The sequence below is a fragment of the Protopterus annectens genome, chromosome 10.part0 (assembly GCF_019279795.1).
Source record: "Protopterus annectens isolate FY-2018-M chromosome 10.part0, PAN1.0, whole genome shotgun sequence".
In the NCBI taxonomy this organism is placed as follows: domain Eukaryota; kingdom Metazoa; phylum Chordata; order Ceratodontiformes; family Protopteridae; genus Protopterus; species Protopterus annectens.
The window spans coordinates 1,572,725,706-1,572,750,977 of record NC_056744.1 but is presented as its reverse complement, the minus strand read 5'-3'; the positions used below and the strand labels follow the sequence as shown (position 1 = coordinate 1,572,750,977).

The window sequence follows — 25,272 nt, the reverse complement described above, 5'->3', positions numbered from 1 at the left end:
TCTTAACTTGGACATGGAAGATGAAAATAATATGCTCATACTCAGCATGTGGCATACTAGTGAAATATGAAAATAATATGCTCATACTCAGCATGTGACATACTAGTGAAATATGAAAATAATATGCTCATACTCAGAATGTGACATACACTAGTGAAATTGTCAACGCACAGAAGGTGTTGATATAGTAACTATTGGCTGCATATTTAGGAAAGCACCGAAAGGTGACTATACCATGGAGCTATCCCACTGTACAACTCTTTGCGGTAAAAGGGACCTGCTGCCAGTTTTAAGGGGGTGTTGATGTAGTATTGTTTTCTGTTACCACTCAGTACTCACCTTCCCCACTAGCATCAACATTTTTCTGATTTTCACTGGAAGAAGTCGCTGCATTTTTTTCAGCATCTAGAGAACAGAAGATGTAATTACTAATGAGTAGATCTGGCAACAATGTCATAATAATCTCTATGTCAACATCATCTAGCTGTTAGTTTTATTATAGATCTCTAAATCATCTAGCCTGACATTCCATACTGCTGTCTAAAACATCTGGCATATTTATCAACAGAGGACCTTTCTGGGTAGCAAATGTACAAGTTTACACGTTCTGTCAAATAGTCATTGTAATAAGGACTGTATAGTTTGTAAATTATAAGAAATTATCTTATCCTGGACTGTAACTGCACACCTGTCATGCTTGGTACCTTTGCTGGCTTCATTAGCTCCATTCATTTAAGATAATTATAACTGGTAACACCTGAAGCAGGTGACTGTTTACAGGTAACTAAAGTGTGCTCAGCTAGTTGGCTGGTGGAAAGAGCCATGTTACCTTTCGCTCTGTCAAGTATGCCCCCTGCAACATCAGGTGAAAGAATGATTCATTCCATTTGAATAAAAATATTTATTAAAGGTATAAATGAGTACTGTATATCAAAGTATCTGAAGAAGAGGCAAGTCTCTGTGGGCCCTTTGGTTCTATCTTTGGGGGCCCGCACTTTGATAACTACACTTTTAACAACTTAGAGTACCAACAGCAGAAGCATAAAAATACATGAGGTTATGAAATTATGCATTTTGAAATGTGAAAACAAAGTAAGAAGGGTTAGGGAGTATGGTGAGGTCTATGAACAACAAGATCCAGGAAGTTTCTTTTCAGAGTCAACTGATGAGAGGCAAGCCATCTTTTTGCAACTCTGTAGACCTCATGTCTGCAAGAAGGGAATTTAGAGAAAATTCACTGTACATCTACAGCAAGAAAAGAAAAACCTCTGAAAAGATACCTAGATGGAAAACCCTGTTTGTACATCATCATTTATATGCCTTTCTTTAGAAGGAATCACTGTATGTATAGAAATGTTCTTGCCAAAACAAAATGACTGTTAAAAAGCAAACAACGTGTGCAACACCATAAAATTGAACAGTCATCCTTACTTATTCCAAGCCTACCTGCAAAATACTTATCGCACACACATATCAGAAAAGACCAACATGCAGCATACAGTTATGACAACTTACACCACATTGCAAAACCCAGACAACACAATTTCAACCACTCAGTCTCGTAGACTCTAACCTTACCTGCAAAATAACACACACATCTATGTGTAGCCTTAGACCTACTCAAGGACTTGACAGGGCTGTTGAGTTTGGCTGTAGTTCTCTGATGCATCCGTTCCATCTGCATGTTAGACTTGGGACTGCAGGCAGGATGGTCATTATGACCTTTATGCTGCATTAGCTACGTCCAGGAACAGGGAATGGCACATGACAAAACTGTGGCTATTTCATTGAGCAGCTTGTTCCCATTCCCTGATGTGGTGCTCTTAAACTCTCAGTTGAGTGGTTAAAATAAAACTGGCAAATATTTATATATAAACACACCACTTTAGTAGACTTTGCATCTGTCATATTTAATGAGAAAATGCAAGAACAAGCATTACGATGTTGCCAATGGGACTTTCAACAACCACATATACTTGATCAGTATGTATAGTGAATGAGAAAGCCAGTTGGGACCCTAAACAACTCATTAAACAAAGAAATGAATCCTAGAGCGACTGGAACTAATGCCTCCAAATGTAACATTTATCAACAGCTGAAGCAAAATACCAGAATTTACACTGATCAATCCAAAGCAGCGTACTACAGATAACTTCAAACTGTATTCTTTAGCCATCCTAAGAAATTTTGGGATTCAATAAAAGCTCTTGGATCATCTGAAATATTCCCAAAACTACTTCCAGCCAAGCTCCTTTTTACATCCATAACTGAAGAAATCCAAAATAACTTAACTCATTCCTCATATCAGACCTGCTTGCACACCTGATACTACATCATACTTTACCTCTACACAAAATTCTTGAATACTGCCCCCCCCCCACACACTTTAAAACATTCCCAAATCAGAAGTACAAAAACATTTTGAAAATACTGACTGGCTACAACCACCTCTTCCACTAAATTAACCCTAAAATTATGAGGGTGGACAGCACTGCATTCATCAAGCCGCTTACCCATCTATCCAGCCTCTCACCAACAACACTCGTCCTTACTTTAGTTTTTCTACTCCTCAAGGTGCCCCCCCCCCACAACCACTAATGACCACCAATCCATAGCTAATCTCTGCCCTATAACGTAATTGAGAGGATTATTTACTGTCAGCTGCTGGAATATACTGCAAACTATAATAATATCACCGATAGCATAGCTCCCACTCAAATTACAGTACCCTCACAGCTATCTATAATCTGACTGACCATATCTACTCCAACATGGAGCAAGTCAAACCAACTGGTGCTATAACTTCTCAATCTTAAAAGGGCATTTGGTAATGCTGACCATTCCTTATTACTTAAGTGTAATCACATCTGTGACTCTGATGATGTTTCGTTTCAGGACTAGGTTTTCAAGTCATTCTTTTCCATTAATTGGCTCCAACAACTTTTCACTTACAGGTACATCAAAGGTATTTCACAAGGCTGCATCCTTGTTACTAACAATTTTCCATAGGATCTCTGTGAACCAATGTTATCCTCTATGCAGATGATACTATCTTTATAAAAGCCAGAAAAATCTAAGCCCTGTAATAAATGACTTCCAAAATGGTTTTTAAGTTGTTTGGAACTGACTTCATACCAACAAATTAACAGTCAATAGTTAAAAAAAACACTCTTATGCTTCTAACACACCTTAGATGTTACACAACCTACAATATCTCACTATCACTAATCCTCTGATCTATAGCAAACAGCAAAAATACCTAGGACATTCAGTCAGAGCATCAATTTCATTTTCACCCAGAATCCCAAGCTGATAAAGTCCTTGAACAACTGAAACCTTCATATAAAATCTCCAGTGTCCTCACCTATAGAGTCATACATGCCAGAACCATAGCCATAAAAGTTCTTTTCCCAAGACTTGTGTATGCCCCCCTCCCCTTTCATTGCTCTCTGCTGAGAATAAAATATTGCAATGTATTAACTTAGCTGGTATTGGACACAATATTGTGTCACTATCGAACAAAACACCTGGCTCTCCAGCTCACCTACAGATTCTTTTCTCCTCAGTTAATGAGGCCCAAGACTCTCTCAGTATTTTCTTCTGTGAAACCTCAGTCTCTAAAATCACTCCCCCCAACATGGATCTTCATTCCTGACTCCATAGGGAAACTTGATCTACTGACTTCAATCTGGAAATCTGTCTGTTTCCACTGGGAACCAACATGAATGCTTTATGGGCATTGATTAATCCCCTTAACATAAATTATTACCTATAAGTAACATCAGCCATTTTAATCCTTCGCTCAGACCTACTGACTTAGTGTTGAGCCATCTTATATTCATGTGGCTCTCTCTACCTTTGCATTGCTGTTACAGTAACTGGAGCTCAGTAGAAACTTAACCTATATATTAGCTAACTCTTACTTCCTATAAGGACCATATAGTGTCTTACTCCTACAATGTATCCTTTGGTTACTCCTGATTAACTATGTTTGCCTATATATTTTCCATGTTTTGTTAATTATGCATTTTTTTTCTGTTTGTTGCATACTCATCTGTGTATTACATTTTACTCTTGGAATTGTCCTTACTTCGTGGCTGAAACTGTTCCTCAATGCAGCTCACTTCCCTAGTAACAAATGGTAAACACAAATTAGCAAAATATGATTTACTTACAAACATACTGACTTGTGCACTGATCTCCTTACATATAGAACACAGAGAAAACCATATGGAGCACAGCTGTCAAAGTCAAAAGAAATTCTAAACTGTAAGCCACCAACGTATTTGACCATGGAGTATTCCAGACAAAAAAAAAAGTTAATTCTAATTTTATGGCTGATCTCATAGCCTTCAAAGACTGTCTTTGGCTGCAAATGAAACATTTATTGACTACTTTTTGGTCAACTCCTACTTATAACTCAACCAAACTCTGTTAAATCCTTGTTTCTTACCCCTCCACTCATCCTACTCTGTAAAATAAAAAGGAAGAGTTTATCCTCATTTGATGGGCATCCACCCAAATTCAGGCACCTGCCATTCAGAACCATAGCCAGACCCATACAAGTAATCTCCAGCTGGAGTTTAGGAGGAGAGTTTTCACCATTATGCATAGAAAATGCTGCGGTGCTGTTATGTAAGGCGTACATTATAATAATACTACAAATTACGCTCTTGCAGCTACTGTTATCTGTTAGACTAAAGCAATGGGAAAAGCAATTCAAATACACCTTTTTGAATACTTTAACCAATAAAATGCTCTGAACCCCCAGGATGCTATTAAAAATTGGATGATGTTGAGACACTTCTAAAAATATGTAGCACCATATATAATTAGGTGACTGCACACTTTGAAGCCAGTTGCATTGAACAAACTCTCATTTATTATGTGACTTAATAGGATGTTGTATTAACTAAGATGGTGCAGGTGGCTATGACCACCCCTCACCCCCCCACCCCCAACTTCACCAAGAGCCTCTAAGATTTTATTTTTTTTAATTTGTGAAATTCTGCAGAATGGTTTGTCAGTGGAATTGTCTTCAAGAAAATGTAGCATCTCCCTGAGCATGTCTAAAGCATTATCTGTCAGCTGTCTCATTTTCCTTTATTGCCTACATTCAGCTTGAGCTGTGCAACATCTCCTCCTGCTAATCAAGACCTGAAGAGTCAAATGGCATATGGACTTCCTGATTGTAAAAAATGGTAACCTGGGGGTCTTAAAGTGACATGCATTGGGAGCATTTTAGTCCTCAACTTATATGAATGATATGTTAAAACACTAACAAAAACAAGCAATGACAATGTGCACACATTTCTGTTTTTTCTCTTTTATTCTTCTTTTCCCCACAAACTACAGACAGGCCTACAACCATAGTGCAACTATATGCATGTGGTTGTATAACAGTGGTCTACTTCTAAATGCATCAAAATTCCAACTCAAGCTACTGGCAAAAAAAAAAAAAAAAAAAATGCAGAAGACACGTCAGGCCTTCATAAATCCATGATGCCTCAGTATTGGTTCTATACTGATAAATCACAGTCTGGAAAGATGATGGTCTACTAAGACTAAAGATATAGTATTTCAAAAGAACATGAAAGACAGCAGGGGTTACGTAGGACTGAGCATTAAACAGCCAGCTCACCTACCTCAGGGGATGGGGAAGTAGTGTTTTTTGTGACTTGGTACTGCTCTGTATTGGAAGCTGCAGCACAGTGTCATACATCAACAACAAACGGATACACTGCATAGACAGTAGCCAAATTGGTAACCATTTGAGATGTCAGGACCCACTACAGTGAGTCCCGAAATACACAGACTGAATGGCTGAAAACAGGACTTACATATATTAAGTCTGAGATGCCATTTCTCAGTATATTCCCTTTTTTCCAAGGTATGGCGATCTTGGAGTTAGTATATATATAACTTTGGGGGTGTGGCCCTGCAAAAAGAAGTTTTAAGGACAACAGCGATTTTCAAAATTTTCTTCTTCCATGTTTTTGGTCTTATTTTTGGCTTTAGGGAGCACCAACATTTGTTAACATGGCCCTTAGCCAAGCTGCATCACCCACATGGCACTGCCTTCTTGTATCCATCATAGTTACTATCTCCTTTGTGGCTTCAAGACAGAGCTCTTCAGCAACTTCACATTACTATCCAAATAGCCCAGCTGGGCAATTACCTAGACATCTGTCCTGGGAAGACTGCAAACAAGTAATTCTGTACCTTTGATGCCTTCCTCTCATAACTTGTGACTTATTTTCTGCTACTTTGCAGCTTAGATTCATAGATTAGTACTAGGCTAACTGCCCTTGCGAGCCATTTTTTTAAGCCTAGACAATTATCCCCTGTGAGATTCAAACCCTGTACCTTGTGTTTGTAAGGCAGACATCTTAACCATTAGGCCATCCTCCCAACCCTTAATGTTTAAAACTAAAATATTTTTTCACTTATGATTTGAAATGCTACGTTAGCTTTATTGTACGTACTGCACTCCTTTTTAGCTCATACCTAATATGTTCACAAACACTTTATCACCGAGTACATTGCAATAAGCTGAATTATTAATTTTCACAGTTTTTTACTGAAACATTTCTCTCTGGATCTCCATATAAATTAGCATGTTTAAGAAATCGGATTTTCTCGTTTTAAACCCTTCCCAAGCATTTAGCTGAGTTGCAGTACTGCATAAATACAGCCTTGCAGTCTGATCTGTTTTTTTTTTTCCGCACTCTGACTGAAATCTTGTTTCCGAACCATTCCTCAGTACAAAGCACTGGAAGTATGCCTTGAGAAAATAATGGCCCTCCTTTGACTTTTTACACAATGCCTTACCTATCTCTCTTACCAAGTGTTCTTCTTGCAGGGTGCTCACAGGAAAGCATTCTGATGTGTCTTGCATCCCTCTTCACCCTAAATTCCCAGACACTGTTACTTCCCATGGCTTCTTTCTCCTCAGCTGTATTCTCCCTTTCATCACCCCTTTATGCTCTTTATCCCCCTTCCACCAGTGGCTTACTTACATTACCCAGAGGTTCCTGGACACAGTCCATCCTTTGCTGATATTCTCCCTGTCATACTCTCCAGGCCATTCCTCATGACCTGTGCAACAGACCTATACCCTGACCCCATCTCCTTTTACTGCGGCACACTCTCTCCTCATCCCCAATCACTATTTTCGCCCTTTTTAGGAATCACCCTTCTCAGTTTATGAATAGCTGTTGGGTTAATAGACCTTAGCTTTAATGAAACATCTGCATTTCTATTTGCAAGCTTCCCTTTATCAAGGCATCATGGAAGATATGCAGATTTCACTTAGAAGTCAGGTAAACCAAAGGGAGTAAAACAGATAAAAGTTCCTATATAATTAAAGTTTAAGGAAAATGCTTTAGTAGATCATGTAGGGAGTAAACATATAATTCCATTCAACAAAGCAAACATTACTTCTTAAGACATATGTGACTGAATGATCCTATGCCTTTTTAAAAGCTACTGCCAAGAAATTGGACACTTTTTTTTTTAAATCTTGATGACAGTAGAGTTAACCTTATATAGCCTATTGCGTTCCATATTGTTCTAACATTCTGGTTACGTGATTTAATATGGGTCTGTTGTTATTCTAAATGCTGAATATTTATATTTCTGATAAAAAATCAAGTGGTACAAACCCCAAACGTGCCGTTTGTGTCAGAAATACATCTGTATTCAACATCACAATGATTATTCTCATTATAAATAATTTAATTACGTTTGTAGCTCTGTACAGAAGGATTATATTTGATAAAAATCACATATTAATTTACAATGCCGTTACATTTTTTTTCCCTAAAACAAAATCATTATAAATGCAGTTAGATACACTAGGCATATGCATTACAGCACGCTAATAGCACTTCTGAGAGAAGCCTGTGGTTTGATGCCTAAGTTGTTTTAAGTGCGAGCATTTCACTGTAATGCATAGCTTGGCAAGTTTTATTCCACTGCTCACCTGAGGCACATGTGCCCTGAGGAGCTGTACGAATACCAGCAGCATCTGTACCCGACTGAGATCTTGTTGCCTGGGTTACTGCAGCATCAGCACGATGGCAGGGCACAACTGGTACCTGGACGGAAACTGGCATGGTCACAGTAAATGTTGGTAGGCAAGGAGCGGGCAGGTAGATTGCACCATTTATGTTCTGCAAAGGTACAGGTTTAGTACCTTGCATTTTCCAGAGGGCTTTGGTTTGCAGGTGTTCTTCTTGGCTGCCCTGGGAATTCCGAAGAAGGTTTGACAGGAAATATCTGTCAAGAAGCATTCGTTTGTATGGGTTGATGAAGGGGTTAGAAATAAAATTGTTAGCTGCCGTCCTGTGCATGTAGTGGGCGGTCAGATGTGCTTGGCGTTCTTCCTTGTGTTGAGCCAGGGAAACATAAAGTGGTTTATTGTTAACCAACTTGCCGTTCATTTCAGTCACCGCCTTTGTAGCTTCCTGAGGAGAAGAAAAACAAACAAATCCAAAGCCTTTACTTCGACTGCCTTCTCTCATCACAGCTGCGCTAGTTATAGTTCCGAAAGGAGAAAATTCCTCCTTCAATCGCTCATTATCAATGCTGGGATGCAAATTATTCACATACAAATTCACACCCTTGGTCATTCTCTCTTGCTTCTTTTGTTCAAATTCAAGGGCCAGTTGTCGTTGTCTTTCCATTTTATTTTGAGCACGGCTTACATAGAGCTCTTTCCCATTTATTTTTTTCCCGTTCATACAAGCTATAGCATTTTGCGCATCTTCTGGCCGCTCAAAACTAACAAAGCCAAAACCTTTAGATTTTCCATCCTGGTCTCTCATCACCTTAACACTCACTGTAGGTCCATATTTATCAAACAGCAGCTGAAGCTTTTCATCATCCATGTCTTCTCCAAAGTTCTTGACGTATATATTTTTAGCTTTGAGTTCTAGTTCGTCGTGTAATGTACTACGTCTAAAAGGCCCTACATAAAGTTTGCAACCACTAAGAACTGTGCCATTCATTTCTTGGATGGCTCTTTCTGCTTCACATTGATTCTCAAACTGAACAAATCCCTCAGACTTTAATTCCTTCTCATCATATGCCACCTTACAGCGCAGAATGTTTCCAAACTCAGAAAATGCCTCCAGCAAGCCTGAGCGGCCAATGGACCTGTCCAGGTTTTTGATTATGATGTTTTCCTGCCCACTTTTATTTTGTGATAGGTCAGCCCAAGCCCATATTACATGCATCGGTTTGCCCTTTATTACATCAAAGTTCACGGTGTCCAAGGCATTTTGAGCATCGGCAATTTGCTCAAAGTTGACAAAGGCATACCCAAAGGAGCTGAGCATTCGGATAGAATGGATGCGCCCAAATGGGCTAAATTTTTCGTAGAGCATGCCCTCTGTCACACTTGGGGCCAAATTGTCCACATATAGGGAGGCCATGGTGGGCATCAGCTGAACACTTGAGTTCATTTGTTCAAAAGTCCTCTAAAGTAAAAATGCAGAAAAAAACAGAATATGATTTCGGAACATTTACATTGAGCCTTTTAAAATCACATTCAGATTAGCTCTACTTGAAAATAATAGATGCACGGTTTATATACACAATGTTCGCAGTATTCTCTTTGCAGAGAACCTCCTACGATGTCCCATATTACGTACAGCAGGACATATTCTTCCTCGATCGCTCGTCTGTAAAGGTTGTTTCTCCGTTTAAAACGCGACAGTCTGTTCAGCACTTTATCGTTTAATGTGCTTAATGGAAGTGAAATAATTTACCTGTACTTTGAATTGTTAAACATTTGAACAGCTGTACATGCATATCCAGACTATCCAGCAGGCGCACACATCACCCAACTCCTGCAGGTGTTTCAGGAAGTCCAGGGGTTTGTGGCCGGAGGAATCCACAGAAGGGTCATGTAGTCTTCCTCCCTTTTGTCCTGCTCTTTCCCCAGTGTGTGCTCTCAGCTGACTTCACAGGACTTTGGAGGATGTAATATGCAATACATGAAGTGCTCTACGTCATCTGTAAGTTTCACTTTCTGATAAAAGGGCCATTGTCACTGGTTTTGATGATGGTCACAGGGCATTCCAGTCTCTGAATAATGTCATTACATACAGTTACAGTATTTTTTTAATTCTGTCAAGTAATGCCAGTGTGTAAAGTAAAGGCTGTCTCGGTTTGTGCTGGTGTTCCTGGTATATTGTGCTCAGAGTGAATGATGAGACTAATTTCTATCATATGATGCGGTGTAATTAGAAATCGGGAATAGAAACTCGAAAGTGTAAAGCTGTTTTTATTTACAGCTGGAGAGAAACGAAAGTACGACTAAGTTTGCACTGCCACCCGAATCTCTTTCTGAAATAAACTAAGCAGGAACGCAACTGATAAAGGCACGTCATTTGGCACTGCTGGCGCATATGTACCTTAAATGTAAAAATGGCAAAGGGAGAGGTTTGTGAAATGTTACTTGGGAAACAGGAGGCTGAGCGCGACGAGCGATTACTGTTAGCACATGATGTTACACAAGTTATATAGAGTGAGAGAGCGGTACAATGTGTGTGTGTGCGAGCGTCTGCACTTCCTGTTTACTTAGAAAGGTAGCATTACTTTTAGTTGTTCCGTCCCTGAATTTGCTACACACTTTTTTCTTCTAGGTTCTTAGGTTTCTAGCAGGATACTAAGGTAGCGGTCCTAGAGCCTTTACAAGCCTAGCCACGTTAATCCCAAGTATCCCAATGTGTTCTTTTTTTTGGGTAGTTCACAGAACAAATTTATGAACAGAGCAGGTCTGGGATCAAAACTGGCTACCCCTGTCCATGAGGGGCATGGGTGGCACCTCAGGGGTGAATTTGCAGTCTCCCATCCAACTATCTAGATTGTGTTTGAATAGAGTCAGTGAGGAGTGCTGTTTTACGTGAATAGGGAGTCCATTCCAGAGAAGTGGCAGTCTCTGGGAGATACATCTGTTTCTCCAGCATGATCCGTTAATGCCACAAGCTAGGTTGAGATCCCTAGATTGAGTGACTCTTGAACCATTTGACTTGTGGATGCGCAGCATTTCCATTAGGACAGGGTTGGAGATTGCCCTACAAGTCACCTCTCAGCAACCTGTCACATACTAAGTAAAGTGGCAGGACTTTCAGCCTGCCCAGGTAGGTCATGGTTTGGAGTCCCTGTATTTTCTTAGTGAGAAACCTCTGAGGTCTCTCCACCTGCTACATGTATCTGGTGAAGTACCTGCCAAAGGGTGCATTATACTCTATTAGTGGTCTGATGAGGGTCGAGTACAGTGGAGTTATAACATCCCTTGATCTGGATGCTATGCCCTTGCTTATGAGGTGAGCTACATAGAAGGCTTTCCTTACCACTGTGGAAACTTGGTGGTCAAACTTCAGATTGCCATCAGCCTGTGTTCCCAAGTCTCGCACCACTAGGTTGGAACTCAGAGGGGTACTGGCAATATTGTAATTTGTAGGGAATTCTGTTTTGCCAAAGGGAATAATAATGCATTTTTTTAATTTAGTTTTAGACCACGGGTTTGGCACAAACCTTTTGTTTGTATTAGCTCTTCTTGTAATATGTTGACATCATTGGGGGATTCAGTGGTTGCTCCCAGTTTGCAATCATCAGCGAACTTGGTGAGCCAAAGGCCATCTACTTTGGCCTGGACTTCTGAGAAATAGATACCAACAAGTAAGAGGGCAGCTTAGACCTGACCCCTCTGGAAATCCACTGGTGATGGGTCTACTGATGGAGGTGGAGTCACTAATTTTGACAAAGTGTGTTCTGTCTGTGAGCCAACTGGCTAACCATACAGTAATGTAAAGGTTAATCCCTTTCTGGCAAACCTTGTCAATGATGCCAGAATAGGAAGTTGTGCTGAAAGCCTTGGCAAGGTAGAGAGAGGCTGTGTGCACTGTCTAAGCATGATCTACCCTTAACAAAGTCAAACTGGGTCCAGCATTTGGAGGTCACCTATGTCCTTTTTGATAAGATCCATGACAATTCTTTCCATGGTCTTGCAGGTTATGCTGGTTAGACTTATGGATCTGTAGTTCCCAGGGTCATTTCATGTCCCCCCCCCCCTTTGTGTAGGGGGATTACTGTTGCTGTTCTCCATTTTGCAGGAACACAGCCAGTTCTCAAGCTATGATTAAAGACAGTGCCAAGTGGGTCCACTAGGTCTTGTTTTAGATTGTTTAGTAAACAACCTGGGATATTATCTGGTCCATTTGAGGCCATGTTTTTGGCCTTGGCAATCTCAGAGATGACCTGTTCTCTAGAGATACTAGGCAGAGGGCGAGTGTCAGGTGTGCTTTGGGATATGGTAGCTGGGGATAGGGGGTGATGTTTGTGCTGAATCTGTCAGCTAGCAGGTTGGTGATATCTTCCAGCACAGTATGGGTGTTCCTATCTAGAACCAGACTGGCACATAGCTGGTCATTCCCTTTTAGACTTTGGATGTAGTTAAAGAATGCCTTATGATTATCCTTGGCTAGAGATCTGATTTTAGTATTGTAATTTGCTTTAGAAGATTTGACAAGATTTCTGATTTTCCTGTTTAGGTTTACGAGGGAACTCTTCCTCTGCAGAGTGACATCCCTTGTGGTTTTTGACAACCGTTTCTTTCTCTTGTTATATAATCTGTTTATACTTGAAGTCCACCACAGTGGCTTGTTTTTTATGGGAAGAAATGGTTTTGATCCAGTCAGGTACAGCAGAGTTTATATAGTCGCTTAAGTGTTTGTACACAGCATTTGCATACACTTCTGCATAGTGATCATTGGTGTCTGCAACTGTGGGTAGTATGAAGCTTTTTATACCATTGCTTAGTATGCAGTAGTTAGCTTTGATGAAGCTTTTTATAATTTTTGTTCCTATGAGGGTGTCAGTCCCAGTAGTTACTTCAGCAAATTATTTTTGCAGTCCCTAAATAATTTTATACATTTGAGGTTGAGACTTCATATCCTTCAGAAAATCCATGCTAATGCAAAATATATCATTCTATTTCTAGGACTTTTGGAAAGTACGTGTTATAATTCTGGGTTAGGCCCATTCATTTGGTGATAGGAAGCTTTATGATCCTTGGCGATTATTTTCTTGGTGAGGTGGCCACTTATGCACCTTGCATCAGTCATGGACCTCTCTAGCGCCAGGCTCCAGCTACAATCAGTTACATAATTACCTAGGAATAATGTAGGTTAGTAACCACCAGGTACCAAATAAATACACACAAGTACTGCTACACTAATTTATTTTAATATATAATTGTGTACTGCATCAGTGTGTACTCATTGGGAAAGTAACTGAATAAATAAATATGTACATAAAAATATTCTGCTGTATGAAGTATTTGATAAAAAAAACTGCAAAGAAATCCCTGCCAAGCTAGAGTTTTCACTGTGTGATACCTTAAATCTCCTATAATGGAGGCTCATGGGATATATGCAAAAGATCCATTAAGGAAATCATGTGTTTCAGCTACATAGCTTCTGAATGCCGGTGACTTTTAATTCTTTATGGATACATTCAGACCAATAAAATCAAACTCCACTAGCTGTGAACATGCATGTTTCGGCATTTTTGATTGTTTGGCTATACTTTACAAACACAGAGTCTTTAGACCCAGCAGGTGCCAGTAAACATTAAAGTACCTGCAAAATATCCCAACTAACATTCAAACCAAGGGGTAAAAAGGTCACACACTCAAACCATTCAGAAAAAACTGCAAGAAAAACCCAGCCAAGGTAAAAAGGTTGAAGTATGCTTGTCCACAGCTAGTGGAGTTTGGGTGTATTGGCCTGACTGTATCCATAAAGACTTAGAAAGTAAAAAGTCATAGGCATTCAGAAGCTATGCAGCCAAAACATTTCTGTCCTTAAGGGGTCATTTGCATATATCCCATAGGCTTCTATTAAAGCCTAATATGGTTTAGGGTACCTGTTATCTGAATCTGTATTAGCAACCCACACCTATGTACGTAAGTAAAAGCTTGCACGCATGCATGTGTTGGAGGTAGCAAAGCCAGTCACTGTGGTAGCAGTCAGTACATTTGTCAGAAACGTTTGGCGTATATGTTTCTTACATTTCTAATAATCTTTCCAACATAAGTGCTATACTGCACTATTTTTTAGGCTTCTTACACAAACCATAGATTAGAAGGATGTATGGGGGAGGAGGGGTGAGTCAGTCAGTCACTTATAAAATGCAAGCACACTTGCAAACTGTCATACATACACTGACTTAATGAATTGATTAGCTTACCCATGCCCCATGTAACTGCTACAATGTTTACAAGCACATTACAATAAAATGTTATTGCAGACCAATTCATGCTTGTTCGCAGAATGATAAGACACAGTACACCAGTGACTCATACCTTTCAGACGTCTCTTATTTTCAGGGACCTCCCTGATTTTAACTCTGTCCCTCTTATCCCTCCTAAAACATTTGACTTTTGGAGAAAAGATGCTGAGTAATACTTAATAAATAATGACAATAATTAGGGATGTTAAACAAACATACTGCCATGCTGGCATTCGGGTTCTAGTGCCCTGCTACCCTTCTCTCGCTGTCTATCAAAGCTCAGAGTCCCTCCCACCGCCTGTCTGTGGGTGTGATGGACCAAAGAGGGACTGCCTTACAGACCCACAGATGAGACCCGTTCAGTTTTCTAATACCATAGTAAGGGAAGGATCTCTTAGAAGATTGCATACTCTAGGTCTCCTTAGCCAATGAGCTCAGATAAGAAATCCCTTTTGTGTTTTTACTTCCTCCTCTGCTTTTCTATCAATGCTTGAAAAGTGTATTCTGCTGCTTTGACTATTTTTTCTGATTGGAACTTTTGTATGTACTTTAGGTTTCGCTTTCACTAACACAGTAAGACTTTTACTTTTGATTAGAAAATGGGTGACCTGTATATTGCCACTCAGATTGGAAAACGAAAGTTAATGAACAGGTAATGCCTGCTGAAAACAAGTCTGTTTCTTCACAGCAGCATATTAAGCTGCTGTGGAGCTCAGAATGTAACAAGAGCTAAATGCTGCAAATATTTTATGCTTGCTACACAGTGCTTTTGCTGTTTAGCATGTGTAACCATACAAAAATACAGAAAAGTGTGCGTGTGTCTGAGTTTATGTCTGTGTGTGAGAGTGTATATATGCTTTTGCTACAGCATGCTTGTTAGAGGTTATGTCATCCAAGAAGGGCAAGTGCCACTGTGGAAGACAGATTCCACACAAAGGCAACCATGACCAGTGTTTTTTTTGTCTGGGGTCTGATCACGATTATAAGGCCTGTGCCATCTGTCAGGCATTCATCCCCATAAAACTCCATAGTCGTCTGTCCACCCTTAATTTATACCTTGAAAATCAGAGACTGAAGCAACTAAGCACTAGCTATGGAAGGGGCTGCTGGCCTGTTGGTAAGACCCCAAAGAAAAAGGTGAAAAACTAAGGCCTGAATCTTCAACTGCACCTCTGATCTTGGACATCCCTCTTGAGGCCAGTGAAGGTCCAGAGGTACATATAGTGTCTGGTCCTCCTACTTCAGTGGTTGCTGATCTAGAAGATGCTAGGGAGGGTTCCTAGAGCCTGTCCACAGAGGTATTGCAGATGTCCATTTTGGATTGTAAGGGGGAACCATGGCTTGCTCCTTCTAATACTCCTCATAGTACCTCTCCTGCTCCTTCCATTGAGGTTTTGCTGATGTCCGATCTGGAGCCCCGACCTACAACTGCCCTTCCTTCCCAGGCTAGGGTAGGCTATCATCTCAAAAGAAAACAAAAACATGTGTCTCCCAGACAGGAGTCTTCCCCTAACTGGCAAGCTTTTTCTGAAAGGATTTTGAATGCTTTCCTGGCACTTAGGCCTTCCACTTTGCATCCTCCTGCTCCAGCATCACCTATGTCCCCTCCTCCATTTGCTGAACTTGAGGCTTCTGAGGAAGATGATTCAACTTCTGAAGTTGAATCATCTTCAAACTGATTCTCCTCTGGAATATGCCTCCCCTGAAGTGGATTCCAACAGCAGGGATTCTCCTGCAGAAGATATTACTTTTGGAGAACTATCTCCAAAATGAGGGACTACTTCAAGTGGGAAAGCTCACAAGTCTCAGAGGTACAAAAAGGTATTATGACCTCTTACAAATTATTCTCCTTCAGCCATCCCACCTGTCTTGCCAGCCTTTCAAGATTCTTTCCTTGCAGAATCAAAAAATCCTGATTCTCGACCTCCTGCTTCTAAAAGACCAGACAGGTTTTATAAGGTGCCTGAGGGCAATAGTTACCTTTAAAAAATGTCCTCCTCATGACCCAGCTGTGATCTCTCTGTCTGCTGATAAAACTTCCAAATTACTGCCCTCCACTAATGTCCTTCCTTCAGATAAGGAGAGTAAAATGATGGAGAGAACTGGTAAGAAAGTCTACACTTCTTCCACACTGGCCTTCAGGGCCATTCATTATCAGACACATAGTCCGAGTATGTTCTGGCCGTACTTTCACAGGCCTCCAAACTGCTGACTGACCTCTCAGACTCTGCATCAAAGACCCAGCTTTCTTCCCTCTTGGGAGTGTCTTCCCAGGTTACCAGACATTCCATTAAGTGCAGTTATGATGCAGCAGAGGTGTCTGCAAGATCAGCATCTGGTTCTGTCCTCAGGAGATATTCCTGGCTGAGGTTGCACAGCCTTTGCCTGAGGATTTCAAGGCAAAGATTCTGGATGCACCTCTGGACAGAACTGCTTTTTTTTGGTTCTAATGCTGCAGCCCTTCTTCAAATCCCTTCAAGAGAAAGGAAAAGAACTTCAGGAGCTTAAACATATTTTTGTCTCCCCAGTTCCTAAATTTCATAGGAACTACCCTTCTAGCCCTAATTTTGTAAGGAGGAAGACCTGTACACTTTTCCAACAACACAAGAAGACCACATGCAGGCAGGCGCCTCCAAGATCTCAGCCATCCTCTGCTCAAAAGCTCCCCTTTCCAGACAAACCAGGTGGTCTGTGACTACCTGGAAACATCCTCAGACATCCCCCCTTTCCCAGCGCCTTTCTCACTCCCTTTCAGTTTGGAGAAGCATTACCACAGACAAACAGGTCCTGTCCATTGTACAAAGAGGTTATTGCATGACTTGGAAAACTCTTCTCCCTTCATGAGGATTCCACAACCTCTAAAGGACCAGATCCATCTTTTCTCCCAAGTTATTCAAGACTTGCAGGCACTAGGAGCCATACAGGAGGTTCCCGCTTTGGAAAGAGGAAAATGGTTCTATTCCAGAATGTTCTTAGTTCACAGGAAAGATGGCCCTTGGAGACAAATTTTTAGACTTGTTCCAACTTAATTTATTTCTTCAAGTACCCTCCTTCAGGATGCTTACCCTGCAAACTCTGTTCGCTCTCTTGTTACCCCAGGCTTATCTGGTTTCCTTAGACATAAAGGATACATACCTTCACATTCCCATCCATGCTTTATTCAGGAAATTCTTACATTTTTTGTTGCTTCCTCTCATTTTCAGTTCTGTGCTTTACCCTTTGGACTCTGTACGGCACCAAGGGTCTTCACAAAGTGCTTGGCTCCTGTCATTGCCTTTTACAGACTCCAGGGGATTCCCATTTACCCTTATCTGGATGACCTGCTCATTGAAGCAGGACATACAGTCATCTTGCAACAGAACCTTCAAACCACCATCTATTTGCTCCTCAGTCTGAGTTTCACCCTCAACTATAGCAAGTCTTCCTTTACTCCCTCTCAGGACCAGGTTTTTCTGGGTTGCAGGATAAGGACAGACCTCACGATGGCCTTCCTACCTTCACAAAAGGTGCAGTCTCTGCAGACCTACTTCCTTCAGTTGCTTCCTCTTCCTTCTCTGACTGCCAGAGAATTCCTCAGTATGCTAGGCTCATGGCTTTGGTTATACCAATGCTACCCCTGGCCAATCTCCACATACAAAAATTCCAGTGGTACTTGAAAACATTCTGGTCCCAGCATGTTCATCCTCTAGAATTTGTCCTTCCACTTCTGTCTTGCCTAAAGAAGAAATTGCATTGGTGGATTCATCAAATTTCTTGGAACCCAAGATTTCCACTGCAGCCTCTTCCTCCCATTCAGGAAATGTTCACAAATGCTTCAGATCTGGGGTGGGGGACAACCATGGGGAACCTAAACGTCCAAGGCGTATGGTCTCCTTCCATAAGGAAGCAATACATCAACATCAAAGAGATGAGGGGTCTGATCCTGGTCCTTCAAGCCTTCAGGTCATTTCTCCTTCCAGGTCCTTTGAAGCTGTTCACAGACAACACCACTGTTCTCTGGTATGTGAACAAGCAGAGGGGATCAAAGTCCTACCTACTCTGCAGATTAACAATCCAAGCCTGGGAGATTGCTCTTTAAGCAAAGGTAACTTTAACTGAGCTTTACATTCCATCAACTTAAAATGTTCAGGCAGACACTGTTGAGCAGATCCATGACACAAGCCCATGAATGGATGTTCCAAACAGATGTGTTTTGGACATTCTCCACCAGTGGGGTACACCTCAAATAGATCTCTTTGCCTCCCCTATGAATAGACAAACTCAAAAGTTCTGTGCCAGAGTCCCACACTGTCTGGTTTGGAAGGTGGATGCCGTATCATTCTCTTGTAAGGGGATGTTTCTCTATACAACCCCTTCCCCCTAATTCAGAAAGTCCTCCTAAAGATACAGAAAGACAAACCAAAATTCTTGTTGGTGACCCCCTTTTGGCCAAGACAACACTGGTTCCCTTTTCTTCTGCATTTAGCCAAGGGAAAGCATCACAAGCTACCTCACAGGGTGGATCTACTCGCATAAGACAAGGGATCTCTCATTCATCCACATTTAACAACACTGAACCTGACCGTGTGGGTGATAGGCATCTGATTCCTTTGACACATTTTTACTGAGGACGTGCTTATAGTCCTGCAGGAGGCCAGGAAACCTAATGCAAGGAAACCCTACTTGTCCAAATGGAAGATGTTCTCCATCTGGTGTCTTAATAAGGGACTAGATCCATTTTCAGTGGATATTCCCCTAGTCCTTTCTTACTTGTGTCGGCTGTTCAAGGCTGGACTGGGTTATTCTTCAGCTAAAGCCCATTTGTCAGCATTTCTACATGTCTGCCTTTGTCTCCCCCCTTAGCTTCCAGGTTAGAGGTCAAAATTTTCTTAAAAGGTATCTTTCATATCAGACCTCTCAGGAAACCTGTTCCTCCTCCTCCTTGGGACCTATTTTTTTTTGTGTTTGAAAAACTGATCCATACTCCCTTTGAGCCTGCTGTCTCTTCTTTTCTACAATTCTGCACTTGGAAAACTGTTTTAGTAGTAGTCATTACATCTGCTAGGCGAGTTTCAGAACTCCAAACTTTAATGACTTCTCAACCATTTCTGATTTTTCACAAGGACAGTGTCCCTGCATACCAACCCTTCCTTCATGCCTAAAGTGGTTAATGACTTGTCCCTCAATTAATCTATTCATCTACCCACCTTTTTTCCTTCTCTTCAAAACTCCAGTGAAAGGGTTCTGCACACTTTAAATGTACATAGACAACTTAGATTTTTATCTGTACAAGACCAAATCATTTAGAAAAGCTGAGCAATTATTTGTTTCCTTTCACACCAGGGAGCTGGGTAAACCTGTCTCTAAACAGACTATTTCATCTTGGATCTCAAAGGCTGTTACCTTTTGCTATCTCTGTCTCAGGGAAAACTCTTTCTTCCTCTGTTAAGGTCCTTTCAGCTAGAGCTGTGGCCTCTTCTGGAGCCTTCTTTAAAGGAAACAGATAAAACCAGGAACTGGAGCAAATGACAGTCGAAAAAAGGTCTGAACAAAGATTTAATCCAAGTGTTTTAAGCACTTTTCGTCAGCCTCAGTAGCTGACTTCTTCAGAAACAAATCCAGTTATTAAAAAATTACTTATATATACACCTGCATTAATTGATAATCACCAATTAAATCATCCATTTAAAAACATTAACTCTTTGTAACATGTTGAGTGAGTAGAAGTAGTAAGCAAAGGCACACATTACAAACAAAGTTGACCTAAGACACCCACATTTTAAAACAGCAAAAAGTGAATAATAAGGTAGAGAAATGGTACAATAACAAATATTGATAGCAAGTAGCTAACACTATTTAATAAAAGTGTATACACCTATAAAAATTAAAATATATACATAAAATATGTACCTACTATTGTAAACAGACCATATTGTTCTTTATTCACCTCTTGAGGCTATTTAGTTTCAAAACACTACTAATAGAGCAGGAGTCATTAAGTCCCGGAACACTGTAAGGATTTAGCCTGACCTGCCATGCTAGTTCTAATTCCTCTAGTTTGAGGGGTCTCGGACCTCCCCTGCTGTCTATTTTTACTTGGTCAATTACAAATGGCACTTTTATGGCTGATGCTCAGTAGCTTAAGTCTTTGGTATACTGGCTGGATGTTCGAGTCACCTAGGTGGAATATCCCTCATATTATGAATACTGCAACGTGGAAGAAAAGGACATCTATGGTTATGGTAAGATTTTACACAACTACTTTTTCTCTGATGGATATGAAGTCCATACCTCTCATCTGTCTCTGATTTTCAGGGATGCCCCAGATTTTAACTCAAATTTTAGCTTTGCTTCTCTTAATCCCTCCAAAGACTGGGACTTTTGGACAAAAGGGGTGAATTCACTTAATAACAATGACAATAAATAGTTTTTTTTACTTCAGAAAATATATACTAATTCACATTTTTTTTATTCTGTCAATGTCTCAGATTAAGATTAATAGTGCAAATATTTAAAAAGTGTCCCTTATTAACTCTGGATTTGTCCCTGACCCTGTTGAGATTTGTCCCTTATTAGTTGACAGCTATGATCTGAATCTCAAATGTAACTCATTATTTAGTGGCTTCATCCCTCAATGATTTGCCAACATATACGACAGCAAGCCTGAAACAGTAGGCACAGGAACTATTTTACATCAAAATTATTAAAAAAGTATTTATTATTTTACTCAGAGAGAGTGTTAAAAAATACAAAAGAATTTGATAGACAGCCCATTTTCTAAGAGTATAAGTGCCCTCCAGGGTGAGTGTGTTACTGTGTGAATAACACCCTTCTAGGGGTGTAGAAGCCCCCAACTGTGGTGTTGGGCCTTACAACACCCCTGGGTGAGTGTTATTTACACAATAACACACACACCATCTGGTATTATTGCTTGTTTATAGCCTTATTGTTTCTGAGGATTTTTAATCCTTGAATGTGCTGTATAGCCATTTATGAATATTGAGCTTCTATACTGAGGCTATTTTAATACAGTTCCTCTCATTGCCTTATGCTTCCTGAGATAACAGTTAATCATCTTTTTTTTTTTTTGGGGGGGGGGGGGGTTGATTAAAAGCTTCATTTGGAACTTTTGGCAGGAAAACTTGCTGATTTTGCAATTTTTTTCTGTAGGGCTATGATCATTTTAGATGACTGAGCAGGATTACAGAATTTTAAATTTTTAAAATTTGAATCATGATTTTGGTGTCATTTTTATGTTAAACATTTCTGACAGAAATTTTTCATAAATTTATACTTTATTTCTTGTATACTACTGTTTTAGGCTGTATCCATTCTTTTGGACTGAAACTAGACCTTTTTTTGCAAAATGGGGGACTAGTGTGCATATCTTTTGTGCTTTGAATTGTGCTACTGGAACTACTCTCATTTTCTTTAGTGCAGGATTCACAATAGTAGCTCCTGCAGACTTCAGATTGCTATTTAGAAGGAGAACAGTGGAATTTATGTTTACTGGCTGACCATGCAGCCATTATTTGGTATTGCTCTGGTTAGTGTTTTTTGTCCTCTGCTTTATTGGACTCCGATATGGTTCCCCCCACCAATATCTACCCCTTGTGGACCTACACACAACAAAGTAAGTTAAGGAATATGCCTCAGCCTACAGCTTGTGAGTCCACATTAGCCTTGGGCAGGCTGTCAGACCACTCCCCTTCTTTTGCCTCCATGTCTCCGGGTGTGGTGGTAGTACCACAACTGTGTGCAACACAATGGTCCGACATGTCCTCCATGGCTCCACCACTGCCTGGTTCAGGTACATGATAACTAAATTCTTTAGGTGCAGGGGACATCAGGGGTACAGAACCTGTAGCCAGTGTTGATATATCTCCCCAGCTATTCTCTCATGTAGTGCATGCAAAGAAATACAGAAGACCCACCATGATATAGGCAAAAGTCTTTGACTGTGTTTTCACCTGCACTGGTGGTATGGCTAGCTCCATTATTAATGCTATTGTTTATGGGGTGCAGACCTGAGTTATCAGTAATCCTAGTGCTCCCCCCCCCATTCAGCCACCCCAGGATTCTGATTTTGAAGGGAATGGAGAATCTGAGGTTTCAGAAGTGTCAGATTATGAAGAGTCAGTTTCCTCTGAGGGTGAACAGGTTCAGAAACCCAAACAGATATTTTTTTCCTAAATTCTGGTTAGATTTAGAGACATATTCAGTTGGGAGCAGTCATGAGTGCCCCCAATATCAGCAGGGTATATGATCTTTTGGAGGAAGGGGCCCCAGACATAGCAAGCTTCGCTCCATTGATCCCAGTGTTGGAGGATGTTTTTAAGAAAGCTTGCAATTTCCTCTGCTGACTCAGCCTTTGCTTAAAAAAAGTTTTAAGAAATTTCAGTGGCCTGGCCACCAAGCCCCCTTGTCTGTGGAACCTGATCCTGTGTCTGCAGTGACATTTGCCAATAAAAAGACCATGTCTTCATCAAACCCAGCCCTCAAGATAAACTGGGCTAGTGGCTAAAATCTCAAGGAAAGAAGCAGATGCAGTTCAGCACAGTAACTATCAATGTTTTATGTGGAAGTTTGTGTTGAGGTGTATGCATAAATTAGACAACTTTGCTGCATCATTACCTGCTGAGTAGAAACATTGTGTGATTAGAGATTCTTTCCAACGTGTCTAAACATGCCTTAAAAAGTGCCTTGGAGGGGGCTGACACTGTGTCTAGAAATAAACAGACATCAAAGGTGGTAAGGAGGTATGCTTAGTTGCACAGCCAAAGCTTTTCTGATGAGTTAAGCAAAATAAGATTATGAATGTTTCACTTTATTTTGCTTATGTGTTTGTTTTAGCAGCTAATCAGATTCTAAAACACTGGAATGACAGGAGTAAACTGATGCAAGAGCTGTCTAAAATGTTTCATATCCCCAAGTTTCCCCCTGCAAGCAGGATCATTTTTGGTATCCCAACAAACACAAGTTCCAGCCAAACAAAAAGCAAAGCACTAAAAGAAAATGGCAGGATAAGAACTCTGCCAAACTTAACAAGAGGGGTTCCTTTCCCAAAAAGGATAACTCTGTTCCAATGCATGACCATGCCGAAGCTTGGCTCCTGTAATTCACAAGTTCCCCTCCAGGTTCCCCATCTTGAAAATTAGATCTCAACAACGTGGGCTGGCCACCGATGGTTTCTAACAAAGGGGCGCTGAACATCATTGGCAGATGTTACAGATGGCAATGAAAGTACCATCTACCTCTGTTCAGGGGGTTCCCACTCACCTGCTAGATCAGACCTTTTATTCTCACCATAGTCTAGTAAGTGCTGGACTCAGGAGTCACAGAACCAGTCTCTCCTTTGGAAAGAATGAAAAAGTTTGTAGTCCAGAATTTTCCTGGTCCACAAAAAGAGCTGTCATGGAGACTGGTGTTGGACATATCCTTTTTGAATACTTTTTGCCAAGGTGCCCCAAGTTCAAGAGGCTCACCATCAGGCAGTACTTAATTTCTGCTGGACCACTGCTTCACGATGACCTTGGACTTAAAGGATGTTTATCATCATACCCCCATTGCTATATTGGTATCTGAGATTTGTTGTGTCTGGTTCACATTATCAGTTCTCTGCAATGCCCTTTGGGCTGTCCACTACACCTCAAGTGTTTACCAAATGCATTGCTTCAGTGGCTCACTGCTAGACTCTTGGCATTCATATCTTTCCTTACCTGGATGACTTGCTGATTTGTGTAGAGTCTGCATCCAGGTGTATGGAATTGCTAGAAAAGGTCTCATCCTTACTCTCCCAGCTAGCGTTCAAGTTGAACCTTCAGAAGTAATGCCTGACACCCTTACAAAGACTCATCTTCCTGGGGTGCTTAATCAACACCAACAAAAATGTCCTTTTTTCCCTGAAGACAAGGTCCTCGCCTTACAGACGATGACTCTGAATTCACCAGAATGAATGTTACCTCAGCAAGAGATTTTTCTAAAAATTCTAGGACTGATGATATCCATGAATCTCATGATACCACTGGCCCATCTCCAGATGAGGAAAATTCAATGGTGTGTATGAAATTGTTGGACTTAGCACCTATATTTCCTGGAAACTCAGTTGCTAGTGCTGCCTTCCATTAGAAAACAGTTACAGTGAGCACAGCTGAGTGCCAGTCTGGGACTTCCCTTCTTCTCACCTGTTCCAGCACAATCTGTCCACATAGACTTGACCAACTTCTGTTGGGGAGCCATGTCAATGGGAGTGCAAATGCAAGCCACTTAAAGACCCAAGGATACATGGAAGCACATTAGTGTCAAAGACGAGCTGACAGTGATTCAAGCCCTGAAAGTCTTTCACCACTTATGGACTCAGGATCATCCTCTTGTGGTTATAGACAACATAACAATGATGTGGTACCTCAACAAACAAGGAGGCACAAGGTCATACCTACTGTGCCACTTTGCAATGTAGGCCTGGGGACTAGCTTTACAGCAAGCATTGACTCTTCAGGCATCATACATCCCATTAGGGCAAAACACTGTGGCAGACAAACTAAGCAGTTCCTGGGCAGACCTGCACTAGTGGTAGCTCAGGGAAGTGATGTTTCAGGATCTAGTCCAAATGTGGGGATCACATGAAATAGATCTGTTTGCCTCCTTTCAAAACAGACAGCTGGATAAATTCTGTTCCAGACATGCTTGCAGCTATGCTTGGACAACAGACGCATTCCTGTTCCCTTGGTCAAGAATGTTCCTGTATGCATTTTCACCCTTTCCACTGATTCACAAGGTACTTCTGAAGATTCAGATAAAAATGTCAAATATTATTGTGATGACCTGCCCCCCCCCCCCCAATTGGCCGAGACAATCTTAGGGAACATTCTTCCTCTTCTTATATTTTTGATTGAAAGTTTTGTTAATGTCAGCTACCCCCAACCATTAAAAATGGCCTCACTGTCTCATCTGCCTGTATTTGCTGGCATGCCAGGACTTTTGGCATGG

The 25,272-nt window shown here is 40.8% G+C and overlaps 1 protein-coding gene across 2 annotated transcripts in view; it reads right to left on the bottom strand.

Annotated features, from left to right (window-relative positions):
- Nucleotides 1-10,307, bottom strand: part of LOC122813746 (polyadenylate-binding protein 4-like) — a 56,414-nt gene extending 46,107 nt beyond the window's left edge. The window contains exons 1-3 of one of the 2 annotated variants that reach the window (XM_044086220.1): nt 9,774-10,307; nt 7,985-9,482; nt 340-405 (exon numbers count right to left, since the gene is read on the bottom strand). In XM_044086220.1, coding sequence (XP_043942155.1) covers nt 340-405; nt 7,985-9,467 — 1,549 coding nt within the window. In that variant the 5' untranslated portion in view covers nt 9,468-9,482; nt 9,774-10,307. Of the gene's footprint in view, nt 1-339; nt 406-7,984 lie in introns of both variants that reach the window. The other variant, XM_044086219.1, reaches the window with a different exon arrangement.
- Nucleotides 10,308-25,272: the final 14,965 nt, after the last annotated feature.